This window comes from Triticum aestivum, chromosome 6B (assembly GCF_018294505.1).
Source record: "Triticum aestivum cultivar Chinese Spring chromosome 6B, IWGSC CS RefSeq v2.1, whole genome shotgun sequence".
NCBI lineage: Eukaryota > Viridiplantae > Streptophyta > Magnoliopsida > Poales > Poaceae > Triticum > Triticum aestivum.
Window position 1 is genome coordinate 701,965,513 of NC_057810.1, and position 13,581 is coordinate 701,979,093.

General features: G+C 44.7%; 2 protein-coding genes and 1 non-coding gene across 3 annotated transcripts; 2 read left to right on the top strand and 1 right to left on the bottom strand.

Annotated features, from left to right (window-relative positions):
- The first annotated feature begins 827 nt into the window (after positions 1-827).
- TRNAV-CAC (transfer RNA valine (anticodon CAC)) lies at positions 828-901 on the top strand. Its single transcript has one exon. It is a non-coding gene; the product is annotated as a tRNA-Val (tRNA).
- Positions 902-1,071: 170 nt separating this feature from the next.
- Positions 1,072-4,844, top strand: LOC123139673 (F-box protein PP2-B11). The gene is made up of 4 exons (XM_044559406.1): positions 1,072-1,234; positions 2,822-3,117; positions 3,259-3,371; positions 4,078-4,844. The coding sequence occupies exons 1-4, from the start codon at positions 1,072-1,074 to the stop codon at positions 4,562-4,564; spliced, it is 1,059 nt and encodes a 352-aa protein (XP_044415341.1). The 3' UTR covers positions 4,565-4,844.
- Positions 4,845-9,019: 4,175 nt separating this feature from the next.
- Positions 9,020-10,307, bottom strand: LOC123134997 (F-box protein PP2-B11-like). Its single transcript, XM_044554132.1, has 3 exons — positions 10,016-10,307; positions 9,782-9,918; positions 9,020-9,667 (listed from the first exon to the last, which is right to left on the bottom strand). Exons 1-2 carry the CDS (start codon positions 10,283-10,285, stop codon positions 9,847-9,849), a joined length of 342 nt encoding a protein of 113 aa, XP_044410067.1. The 5' UTR covers positions 10,286-10,307; the 3' UTR covers positions 9,020-9,667; positions 9,782-9,846.
- Between the last annotated feature and the right edge of the window lie 3,274 nt (positions 10,308-13,581).

A 13,581-nucleotide genomic window follows, 5' to 3' on the forward strand; every position in this document is an offset into this window, starting at 1 on the left:
GTCTTTTAGGGGTATGGGAGAAAAACCAACTGACTGTTTAGGGGTAGAAAACCAACTGATAAGGGGGGAACGGAAAACTAGAAGAAGTGGCTCGAGTGGCGTGGCTTGAAGCCCATTGTTGCGCGGGCAAAACCGAAGAAATAGCCCGTGAGTTGGTGTTTCAAGACCCAGAAGTGAAAAATACCAGTGTACAAATTCAAAAACGCTGGACGATCCTCAGCCCATATAGCGTTTGGGAACAAAACTTGTACAATGAAGTCTTTCTTTCTAGCTCTCACGTGGTATGGTACCAAATACTACAATCTTACTTGCATTTGTTGCTTACTCTTACAAATGCCCTAAACAATAAGGCCATTCTCGAGTTTTGTCATCGGTTTTTTCAAGTCGGAGTTTTGTCGCCTTTTTTTTACAGCAAAACACCCCTTTTATTCATTGGTGATCAAAGTTACATCATGAACAAACAAAGACAGTGCCATTAGTGGTTTTTTTTTGAAGCTAAACGCCCATCGGCACTTTATTGATCGGGCGCTAGTGGGTTCAACCAACCAAACAGAAGGGCTACCGAATTTTGCCAAGCTAGATAGCTCAAGAGCTACCTCAGAGGACAGTGTTCATACAAAGTCCGAGGGAAATCACATGACAGGCGATAGCAGCAGTTGCAGGGCGCCTAATCAGCGGCCCCACCCAACAGCACTAAACGAAGCCCATATGTTTATCAAAAAAAAAAGGAAGCCCATATGTAATCCAGTTGAAGGCCATGACGCGTTTTCTACAGGTAAGATTTATCCAATTCCTGAAATAATATAGTTGTCAGAAATAAACATGTTGTCTGGGTGGTGTAGTTGGTTATCACGTTAGTCTCACACACTAAAGGTCCCCAGTTCGAACCTGGGCTCAGACATCATTTTTTCTCTTCTATTTTTCTCCATTCCATATTTTTTTTGAGGGTACACAAATAAAATTAATACTCCGCTCTATATACGAATGAGTGGGATGACCTTTTTGTATCATTTGTGTGTGTGTGTGCGCGCGCGCTCCCCTAATTTTGCTACTGCACAGCCGATGCAATCCATGGCTAATGCCCAGCTCGTCCTATTCATCCGCAATGACAGCAACGCAGGTGCAGTTTATAACTTTGCCATCATGTGGCGGTGCCCTGCCCTAAAGTTACCGAAGCCGGTGGCAATGCTCTGTGGTTACGGAACTGAAAGCATGGCGTTTTTTCAGATGCCTGGTAAAGTTTGTAGGATGGATCTCTCACTGTAGACTCACTGATAACTTTGGTATCGATTTCTGACAGTTCACTTTCTGCCGACATTGTGGAGGTAGAGGTGGCCAAAATCGCTCGGTTTTAGCACGAGTGGACTTGGGAGGTTGTACCACATGGTGATGATACATTTCTGATGTCCTTTCCTAGTGAGGAGGTTTGCAGAGGGTGACCGGTTTTGCAGTTTTCCTCAAGTCTTACAATGTCACCGCTTTTTGGTCATATTGGTGTAGGCCTGACTTATTGTGCACTTCCAATTAGTTTCATTGGAACGCATTCCCGACTCATCATGCACTTTCTGATTAATTTCATTGAAACACACTAATTAACTCGCTTTGCTCGTTGTTCAGCAGATAGGACATGATCCTCTCGCCGCACCGTTCGATGGGATTGATCATGCGTCGTTTTGCTTGTTGGTCGTGCTCACGTAGACCAAGCTACTTTGTAGATCGATTCTTTCCAGCCACAATGCACACATACTTGCATGTAGTCCATCGGTGATCATAAGGAAATTCTGTGTACATAAATAGCCCAAGCAGCTAGCTAGTAACAAACCAACTTGTCAATTTATTCAAGCCAACTCAACAACTGGGGTGATCTCCGGCGGAACACAAACGACCAATACAGACAAGCGATTTATTCTATTATTATTTTAGTTTTTTCTTGGAGTGTGGCTAGATCTCAGTCGAAGTCTCAGTCAAATGACAGAACATATAAAAACGAAGAAATATATTTTAAAAAAAAGCTTTACACGAATCTCCACGCAAGATCTCATCAATATAGAATCGACTGAGACTTGGTTCAACTGAGATTTAGCCAACCCATATTTATTTTTCTTATTTTTAATAGAAAGGAGAAATAATAGTAAACTTGGGCCACAAATTTTTGAACGAGCGATTGATTGGTGCTGCATCACCTAGTCTCGTTCTTATCATCAAAAGTTATAGTTATTAGGAGAGAGAGAAGAAGAAGAAGAAGAAGAAGAAGAAGAGATAACCAGGACCGAGGACGCCAACGATTGCTTCTCAATTTAGGTGACACAAACAGGGACGGTTGACGTATAATGTGCTGCATAGTCTCTTCCATCAGATCGGTCTTTTGGTTGCATTGGCTAGAGCATGCACTTCTACATGGTATCTAAGCCAAGAGGTCTTAAGTTCAAGACCCGGCTGACGCAATTAAATTGCAGCTCACTTTCGGTCCACCTTTAGGTCTAAGGGAGCCACACGTGAGGGAAAGTGTTGACGTATAATGTGCTGCATGACAAAGGACAAACAAGAAAAAAAATGCTGGAGAAGAAAAACATGACCAACAACTAGAAAAATGGGTCCTCGCCAAAAAAGAAAAGAAAAATGGGGGAACGAAAACAAACAAACAAACAACCAAGCACGAGGAGGTGAGACCTTATTCTGGGGTGACGTGGCGTAGATGTGTTATACCAAAACCATCACGCGTCTCTCCCTCACCACGTAGGTTTGGCGCCTCTATTCAGCTTTCCGACTCTGCCATGGTCTCGGTCTTATATACGTTCCTATATATGGTCACGAGTTCCAGAACGTCGGAAGGACAGAACCGCGCACATAACAAGAGAACGCCGGCCGCTTGCGAGATGGAGCGCCTGCCGGAGGAGCTCCTCATGCGCGTGGTCTCGCTCACGTCGCCGCCGCGCGGCTGCCGTCTCCCGGGCCTTCCGCGCCGCGGCGGACTCCGACGCCGTGTGGTCCATGTTCCTGCCCCGTAACCTCCCGCGGTTCGCCAAAGGCGAGCTCCCCCGCACGCCGCCGTCGAGCAAGAAGGAGCTGTTCCGGCGCCTCTCCGACCAGCCAGCTCTCCTCCCACACAAGTTGATGGTACGCTCCCAAGTTCTCAACCCAGCTAGCCAGTTAAGCATGCCGCTTAATTTTCTTTATCGTTCATGCGTGCCATACGTTCTTGCAGTTCAATTCATAGGCTTAACTTAATGTCGTTTTCTGTTGAATTGCTTGATGCAGAGCATGCAGCTGGACAGGGCTACCGGCGCCCAGCGCTTCACGCTTTCGGCGAGGGCGCTGCAGAACCGGGCACCTGTAGCTTCGCTTTCCAACTGCAGCAAAGGAAACAAAAGGTTCAAACCGTCTCCAACCTTATACTCTTTCCGTTTTAAAATATATAAGTGTCTCAACTTTGTAGGAATTTTAGTAAGTTAAATTAATACTAAAGTCAATACACTTATTTTAGAACGGATGGAGTACTTAACTAGCGAATTTAGTGCTTTTGCCTCCCACAAAGTAAGATCGATTGCCACATTGTTTTTTTTTCAAGAACGCGCATAAGTTAAGTGTGTCACTTAAATATAGGGAAAATAGAGTTGTACAGACAAATACTCCCTCCGTCCCGAAATACTTGTCGGAGGAATGGATGTATCTAGACATATTTTAGTTCTAGATACATCCATTTTTATGCATTTCTCCGACGAGTATTTCCGGACGGAGGGAGTAAGATTGGGCACCGGGCTGCCACAGCTGCCGGCCATACCCAGTAAAATCAGCCAACGCTCCACACAGAAAACAACACTATCCTCTATCCCCATAGGTCCCACCTGATCTAGCCAAATTCCATAGAGAAAACTCTTGCCTTAACTCTAGCAACCACAGGCACTGGAAGAGACGCAATATTGCCGAACACACGGTTGTTCCTCTCGAGCCATAGATATATAGCGGATAGTGATGATCACTAGAGAGTTGAGCTCCCTGCATTGCTCCAGCGGCACCATCCCGAGATTGCCACATTGTTCGCTATTGTACTTATGTTTTGTGAATTGCAACATGTAGGATCTTCTCCGAAGCCGCTCAGTTCTATCGTGTCAATGAGTTGGAGATCCGGGCCAAGGTACAAAGGAAGATGCTCTCACAGAACACAACATATGCCGTATACTTGGTGTTCAAGCTAGAATATGTATACTATGAGTTCGGATTCCCGTACGAGGTGGCCTCCGTTGGTGTTGCTGGGAGGGAGTCGACCCGACTAGTTTCCGTGCAAGGCAACATCAAGGATGGAGATGGGGATGGCAATGCGCCTCATAGACACATCTTTCAAGGTTGCAGAGGGACTCTTAGTTGTGACGCAATTACTTCAGGAGAGGACATTCATTTCCCTCGTGAAAATGCCGATGGCTGGATGGAAGTGGAGTTGGGTGAGTTCCATAATGACGAAGCCGACGATGGTGGTGAGGTGTCCATCAGCTTCACGGGAGAAAGCAAGTCTTGTCTTAAAGTGTTGGGCATTGAACTCATAAGTAAGCAACAAAAGCCTACATAATTGTAGCATTGCCATTGAGTAACTCCTGGGAGTTAAAAGGGGACATTTTTGAAGTTTCTTTGTTACATAGTGATTTTTGTTTCCTCTCATGTTCTAGTATTTTGTCCTGAACACAGTTAATAGAAATTCTTAGAAACATGTAGGAGCTTTAATTACCTCTTCGAGCTCAACTAAAAAGATACTGCTAGTTCATTACTGCCCGCAACAACACCAGAAGAATATGGGCAGAGAATTTACAGGCCAGCCAGTGAAAAACCTGGGATTTGAACCCATGTAATCCCACTATGTCTAGATGGCAAGTACTCCCTCTGTCCCATATTATCCCATATTATAAGATGTTTTTACAAGCTAACATAGCTTGCAAAAACGTCTTATTTCTGGGATGGAGGGAGTAAATGCTAGACATGTGACGTATAATGAACCCATTATATGTAGTTTCATCATTGTTGTACGCCATCCCATCCATCTTCTTTGACGGAGTCTTGTGAGAGGCATGCACAAAAACAGCAAAGATATATGCAAAGGTGTATCTGGCCCTCTTTACAATTATTATTTTCCTTTGTGAGAAAACCGCTCCCACAAGACATAATATTCTACCATGCAATCATGCATGGATACAACGTCCGTTATTGTTTTGAGATTCGTGCTATAGTTTCTGGTTTTTGACACAATTTGTCTTGTTTTGTTTCAAACTATTTCACTAGTTTTTTTTCTTGTTTCAAAGTGCATCATAATGTTTCAGTGTGAATCATCGTCTGCCAGTAAATCTGGTCTTAAACAAGTGCACTCTTATTTGTTTATGCACAACAAAACATTGTGATTCAATCCGGATGGGCAGCACAGGAGGCGATCTCGATATGATTTTTTGCGACCTCCCTCTCCACCTTCTCCCTCCTTGCCGCTGCTGGAAATGCCACTAGGCAACGCCCAGGTGGCTGACGGCGGCGTCGGGGCCCCGGTTGTTCTCCAACGTCTGTCTATGGTCAAGCCGGCAATCTGACCCATGGGCAGCCACGCCCATGGGCACCCTACTCAAATGGCTAGGATATGGGTCGTCACGTTCACCCATGAGTAAGCCCGATGGGTAAGCCGATTAGTCGTGCGTAGGGTATGGGCATAAGGTCATGCCCGTGGGTCACCCGATGGGTATGGGGATGGCAATTCGCCTCGGAGACATATCTTTCAAGGTTGCAGAGAGTGTCTTAGCTGTGATGCAATTACTCCAAGAGAGGACGTTCATTTCCCTCGTAAAAATATTGATGGCTGGATGGAATGGACTTGGGTGAGTTCCATAACGACGAAGTTGGCGATGGTGGCAAGGTGTCCATCAGCTTCTCGGGAGAAAGCAAAGTCTGTTCTTCTTGTGCTGGGAACTGAGCTCAGTAGTAAGCAACAAAAGCCGACATGATTGTAGCATACCATTAAGTAACTCCTGGCAGTTAAAAAATGACCTTTTTGAAGTGTCTTTGTTACATAGTGATTTTTGTTTCCTCTCATGTTCTAGTCTTTTGTTCTAAAAACAGTTAATAGAACTTCTTTCTCCGAAAACATGTAGGAGCTTTAATTACCTCTTCGAGCTCAACTAAGAAGATACTAGGAAGATAATGTTAGTTCATTACTACCCATGACACAATTTCAGGCAACAATCAGTACGAAATCATCTTTCAGGTCTATGCCACATTTTCTGGTTTTGACACGATCGATTGCGTGAGGTCGGGAATGTATTCGAGAATCTGGAATGGACATAAACAACATGTTACTACATTGCTTTGTTGTCAGTTCAGGTAGCAAAAGGAAGAATGGCTGGCCAGATAATGCACGCATTTTGTAAGGTCATGCCCAGCTTACGGTCGTAAGGTCAGAAAACGATGTAACATCAATATATGATGCTTACTAAGATTCCTTGTTTTTTGTTCAAAAGTATAACCATAATATCAGTTTGTTCCTCATAGAATACAAGGTTGGTTTGCACTGTTATTTGCACAGACTAAGACAGTTTGCACCATAGTCTATCTACTAGAAGTATAGCATCAACTCTCATCCAACTAACAATAATAGTTTCTTCGGTTAAAATAATTGTGACAGGCTGAAAGTAAATCAGAAATGAGAGTCTTCACACATATGTTACTCTCTTGTTAGTAGAAAACATGCTGCACGTACCTGTAGATTGCTCCAGTTCATAGATCCAAGAAATGGAGATGAATCAAACAGACGGAGCTACATGGTGCAGAGGCAACTCCCATGTTGTTGCTCCAATCTATAGGGCCGAATTGATTCAAGGCTCTTCAATCACCACCACCACCATCGTGAGCATTCCCTGCTTGCTGCCCACAATCATTGTTGATCAGTCACTCTAAGTATTAAAGCAGTAAGAACACACTTACACACACACACACACACACACTCAACCTCGTCTGTTTTTCGGCAAACATATGTGCCAGCTACATGCAAACTGGGCTGAGCTGTTCTTTCAGTATACGAAATACTTTGGCTGCAAAAAGGAAAAATAAAAGGAAGTAGAATGAAGCAATTGAGTAACATAATTTTAAATAAAGGCGTGTCAAGATTAAAAATATTACTGAGTGAAGAAGGTTTCAGTTGTGAATCATAAATCAGACAACTACTATATACCTTGTTTCCAAATAAGGAAGTATTGTAGTCATTGTTTTGTAGAATTAAATTTGAGCGGTTGTGGATTGTTTAACTTGTTTTGATGACATTTGCTTTCTTTCATGAACAATGCGTTGCTGTAGTGAATTTTGCAATCATTTTTGTACTTCTGTTGCCTTGCCTCTTTGTAGACATTCCGCTTCGTTATCTTCTAGGAGTTTAACCATCAAAGGATCTAACAGTGGGGTTTCAATTTCTTTTGTGAAATCACTAAACCGTGTTCTTCGCAAAAAAAAAATCACTAAACCGTGTGGAGTGAGTTGAGGCAATTCAGCTCAGTTCTGATACAATCATGGAGAACTGTTGCTACATACAGTACTTAAAATAGATTAGTTTGCAGGTGTAGGCTAAATTTATTTCGCTGAGAATCGACTAAATGAACCAAATGAAGAACGACCGTGGATGTTCTTTCTTTACTTTGCTTTTGTGGATTGTGTTCCCGCAGATGCCGGCAAAATCTCTTGATACATGTTGTACCTTCTTTAATACAACATCAATAAAATTTCCCATCATATAAAAGACGTAAATAAAAACCTTGACTTTGCATACGAGTCAATGTAGTGGTCGAGATGAATATAGATAAGAGAAAAGTACACTTTCCGTCCCTCAATTCTTGGCCGAGTCTAGATTTAGTCCCTCAATTTCAAAACCGGACAATTTGCACCCTAAACTCTTCAAACCGGTTAAGTTTCGTCCTTTGATACGAAAGAAGCCGCATCCATACTGAGTTAGCATGGTTTTGACGAGTCGTTGCGCACATGGCAATATTTTTCTCTCTCCTTTGTCCTTCTCATCCTATTTCTTGTAGGCATTCTGTCCAGCACTTGCGGCGCGCCTGCACTTCCACCACCTCGTCGGCTGCACTTGCAGCCCTATCGTCGGAGTCGGAGCCCAGCCACAACGCCCCTGTGGTACTGAACTCCGTGAGCAGAGCGGCGAACACCGCGGCGTTGGTGAGCAGGGGTACCGTGAAGTAGAGCGCGTACTCGCAGGTGACGGTCTTGCTTTTTGACGACTGCCTTGGCTGTATGGCTGAAGGTCCCATGTGTCGCGTCTCGCGGAGGCGTTGGCGATGGGCGTGCAATGCTTGTAGTCGCAGGGCACCCGGAAGTGGCTCAAACTCCCTACACGTCTGCGTCCCAAGCTCCATGCCATCTCGTCATGGTCCGTTCCCAACTTCCCGCGGCCTGGCAAGAGTGGCGCGTGGTGCACTCAGCTTGAGCTGTCGGCGTGGCCACCGGTGACTGGCTCGCCCGGGGTAAGCCACACAAAGTTGGGAGTGAAGGTGGCAGAGACCCACGCCTCGCTATCTTCTTCGGCACGCACACGGTGAAGATGACGAGGACAGGCACCATGGCCGCGGCGGAGGGACGCCTTGCAGGCATGGGCGTGGAGGTGCGCATGTCGACGCCGCCGCCTAGCATGGATGCGTTCCGGAGGTCCATGCCGCTGCAGGTACCTCGTGCTGATGCCCAGACCAGCTTCGGAGGAGCTCCACTCCGGCCCGGCCAGCATGGCAGTGGCCAGCGTTGTCTCTGGTGCCGGTGGTGGCGCAGGCACACGGCAACCGCTCGAGGAAATGCTGACCAGAGGTAAAATAAGACAGAGGGAAGAGACTGCCACGTGAGCGCTGACCCGTCAAAACCACACCGAGTTAGCATAAAACTGCTTTTGCTCAGTCAAGGGACAAAACTTGTACGGTTTGAAGAGTTAAGGGTGCAATTTGTACGGTTTCAAAGTTAAAGAACCAAATCTAGACTCTGCCAAGAATTGAAGGACAAAAAGTATACTTTGTTACAAATAGCAACAGTCATGTACTTTCGTCGATGAATGGTTTCGAAAATTTGGACGGATAGTTCATGTTTCACTTGCAACAACTCAAACGGATTGTTTTTTAGAAAGGAATGTAGACGACGGTTCTTAACCCAACAAGCTCATCAACATCGTTGCTTAGTTCTAATCTCCATACCCCACACAATAAGACCACTCTTGAAATTTCCTGCTTCTGTCTCCATTAGGGTCACAAACACATCACCGTCACATCCTTCTCCATTGTAGAACTCGCCTAGCTCGACCTCCATCCAGCCGTCAGCCCTTTTTCGAGGGAGCATAACGGCATCCGTGAGAGGAATTGCACGGCGTTTCGTATGAGGCAGATAGCTTTCCCAACTTGACCTCAAGATATGTTTGCGAGATACTCCGTCATCCCCATCCTCCATGTAAGCTTGGAGGCAAACTTGGCGTGTTGATGAATCATTCCCTCCAACACTTATTGATGCCACTTGAAACGGGAAATCAAGCTTGCTGAACTCATCCGCTAGTTTGAACACCATGTAAGCAGCATACTTGGAGTTCCGGCAGAGCATTGTGCTATGTATTTTGCCACGGATTAATAACCACCAAACTCCCCAAAGCTGAGCTGCTTCAAAGAAGCTGTCGCAGATGCGAGCATATGGTATGGTTAGTACTGACATTAGATGGAACCAATACCATCAGATCATAGAGAGACGATAACTAAACTAATAGGCCCAATTAATTAGCACGAACCTCTTGTTTGCTTGGATATCATCAGAAGGGAGCTTGATCCATTCCCAGTATTGTCTTGTCTCGCCTCACGAAATATGCAGCGACCTCACGGAGAGAATGTAGCACTTGGCGCCAGTAGCCCGGTCCAGCCGCATGCTCTACACAAAAGAACAGCAGATCGATTCAGTAGCCGATTTTGATAAGCAGTACTACTAGTTGGGTTGAGGTGATATGCATGGGATCTGTACTACGTACCACGAGCTTGTCTGGGAGGAGCGCCGGTTGGTCGGAGAGGCATCGGAACAAGCCCTTCTTGGACGGCGGCGCGCGGCAGAGCACGCCCTGAGCGAACCGTGGGAGGTCGTGGAGCAGGAAGCGGGACCAGACGGCGTCCGAGTCCGCGGCGGCGAGGAAGGCATGGGAGACGGCGGCACAGCGTCCTGCGTCAGGCGGCGACGTGAGGGAGAGGATCGACGCCAGGACTTCCTCCGACAGGCGCGAGATCTCATTGCCGCCTGCTTCCATGATGGGATAGATCTCGTGGATAGATCTACTCCCTCCATTCCAAAATATAGTGCGCCCACGCTTTTCGAGGTCCAACTTTGACCATAAATTTAACCAACGAGACCAACTGCGGCGGGAGAAAAAATATATAATTGAAAACTTCTTTTGAATACGAATTCACTGATATAATTTTTGCTCCCGCCGCAATCGGTCCTGGTAGTTAAATTTGCGGTCAAAGTTGAAGCACGAGGATAGAGGAAGCACTACATTGTGAAATGGAGGGAGTAGATCGGAAGAGACGTACCGCGGGACCAGACGCCAGGACTTATAAACACATCCCAGCCGACAAATACATGTAAATAATTAGCTCCGACTTTTCTCCGCGACATGTTTCTTTTTCTGGCCACAGCTCCATGACATGTTTGTCTCAAAAAAGAAAAAAGAACTCCATGACATGTTTCTCTTAGCTACGGATCGCGCGCGTGCATGGTAGGCACGTGGATCAAATTGATTACTTAGGAGATTGGTGAAACCAGAAAGGCAGGCGAGAACGCTTTTGTCAAGCTTTTATGAATTGAATAATCAACTCATCAGACGAAAGAGATGAGAAGATTACATGATGCAGGAGGCAATAGAATAACTAACAGAAAGAGCAAACAATCACACTTGGCTAAGCACCCACACTAAACAAGATTGATTATCCCTAAAAAATTGAGGTTGATTAATGGTCACTAGTAATAATTAGAGTATCACACTATAGTCATGTGTCGTGGCGTCGTGTCATATAATTTTTTGAGCGCTTTTTTTCTGGCAGGTCATGCCATATGGCATAATGGCATAATGGCATAATGGCGGAGTGTCGGAGGGACTATACTGGGCCGTGACCGCCTAATATCCTCCCCCTCTCTTGCCATTACTCACATTGGAATTCGCATCGCGCTCGCCCCACCGGCCAGACGCCGCAATCCTAGCCAAGTGGCACGGGAACTGTACTATCTGGCCCTCTTTGAAGCCTGCGTCGTCGCGCCATCCCTGACCGTCGATCACAACCTCGTTGGCATCAAGGAACACCAGCCGCTGCCCTCGCCGGCGGATGAAACCCGGGCGGAATATCAGTACTTAAAATAGATTAGTTTGCAGGTGTTGGCTAAATTTATTATGCTGAGAATCGACTAAATGGACAAAATGAAGGACGGCCGTGGATGTTCTTTCTTTACTTTGCTTTTGTGGGTTGTGTTCATGCCGGCAAAATCTCCTGATGCACGTTGTACCTTCTTTAATACAACATGAATAAAATTTCTTATCATCTAAAAGACATAAATAAAAACCTTAACTTGGCATACGCGTTAATCTAGTGATCGAGGTGAAATTTAGATGGATAGTTAAGCTTTCACTTGCAACAACTCAAACAGATTGTTTTTTAGAAAGGAATGCAGACGACGTGATAGAGGCGAGGGTCCCGATCTTTCGATGAGATGATAACTATCGATTTGGTGGAGACGACTTTGACGATCCGACTACAAACATGCACGACGTTGCGCCTTAGCAATCGCTAAACCAATCTCCTGAGGTTACTGACGATGCTGGAAGCACGGTCAGCCTGACCACGAAGGTCTATTCCTGCAAGCAATCGAAGAACGAGCAAGAATATGATAAAGCAATCTGAATATTGCAAATAAATATGAAGTATTGATAATGGTGGGGATCCGGAAGCGGTCTTGGTCTGGTCGTTGGACAGAAACAAAGTTGCAATGGCTAACTTTTAACTAAACAAATCCCAAGGAAAAGGTACTAGATGGATCTACTTATATAGGAGCAAGGGGTGGCGGCCAAGGAGGTGGGAGGACGTCCCAAGGCAGCCTAAAACTAAATCTAGGTCGTACAAGGCCAATGGGCCCAAGTGGAGGTGATGTAACACCTTTGGACTTGTAGTTTGACTCGGATTCTGCTGCAGCATCAGATTGTTTCGTCCACAACTCAACGCTCCGGACGAATTTGAAGGTGATTCCAATTGGGTTGGAAAGTGCACGAAATCTAGTTTCCAACAAAAAAAAGAATCACCCAATTCGGAGTCCGTATGAAAAACTTGTGTGCGTTTTGAGTCAGGTATGTCTGTGCAGTCCGAATCTGAATCCAGAACGTGAGAGACTTGGACTCTATCTTCTCTTGGGCCAAAAGTGACGTGAGAGAACTTTTTGGACAGCAAATAAACATCTCTTTCTTCCTTATCTTCATATCTGGATTGTACAAATGTCCCATACACCTGCAATTAGACAAAACACAAAAGTGTGTGAAGTATTTTTGTTCTGGATAACATAAATAGATTATTCAATAGTTTGCACTAGAAATCACCTGACAAATATGCATATATGCAATATTTTTGGTCATATCCAAGGTAGTCATGTCCTCATCATCCTCCCCTTCTTCAAAATAAAGCCGTCCTCGGCGTTGCTTAATCTGAAATGTGGCTAACAAAAGAGACAAGGTGTACATGTTGTATATGTATATGTCATTCATTTTTACTTCCCTTGATTTTTGCATATATGACACATGAATAGATGAGTAACTTACATAGTTCATAAAGTCTAAAGCCAAAAAATTAGCACAAGAAGTAGAAGGCATGAAAATATTGCAACTCAGTTTGCACATATAAGTGAAGCTCTTATTCATTTCAAAAGATTGACAATGTTCATCATTAAACCATCCCAACATTGGTGAATAAACCTTACTTGCATCAAATTTACATGCTACAACATGCTTAAATAAGCAAACATGCAATAAGTCATTCAACACAGAATCATCACCAAGATTAGAGGTCATATCAAAATGATTAAACATTGGTTCTTTTGCATCAATAGTTAATTCAATGGGTGCACTCAAAATTGTTGGTATTTCAGTTGTTTGATCACATGGCAAAGTCAAATTATCAACGTAGTCCTCTAAAATAGGTGGTGTGATCAAAGTAGTGGGTAGCTCATCAGATGGTGCATTCAAATTGACAAGGCATTCATCATTCTCATGTAGAGATGGAAGATCAGTACCTTTGTCATTACCTCTTATGATCAACTCAGATGATGTAGCCACTCTCGGGGGCGATGTGTCACATGGTGGAGGTGATGTAGTCCTGACAACAACGGATGTGGTTGTCATAGTATGCCTAGTAGTTGAAGGAACAATCATATCAACTCTTGGAATGTGCACCGTGCGCTTGTTCTCCTCGTGGCCAACACGTCGTTTTATTTCCTGTTCAGCTTTGCAAGCAAGATGAAACAAATGGTCCATAGGATAACACTCTTCATGAATTAGTATCTCTTGAA

Bases quoted from the DNA above. Each gene is read 5' to 3' on its own strand.
- LOC123139673 (XM_044559406.1), top strand. From the start codon at position 1,072: ATGGCTAATGCCCAGCTCGTCCTATTCATCCGCAATGACAGCAACGCA. The intron at 3,118-3,258 runs GTACGCTCCCAA...TGCTTGATGCAG, and splicing joins TCCTCCCACACAAGTTGATG to AGCATGCAGCTGGACAGGGC. The intron at 3,372-4,077 runs GTTCAAACCGTC...TGCAACATGTAG, and splicing joins TGCAGCAAAGGAAACAAAAG to GATCTTCTCCGAAGCCGCTC.
- LOC123134997 (XM_044554132.1), bottom strand. From the start codon at position 10,285: ATGGAAGCAGGCGGCAATGAGATCTCGCGCCTGTCGGAGGAAGTCCTG. The intron at 9,919-10,015 runs GTACGTAGTACA...TCTTTTGTGTAG, and splicing joins TCCTCCCAGACAAGCTCGTG to AGCATGCGGCTGGACCGGGC.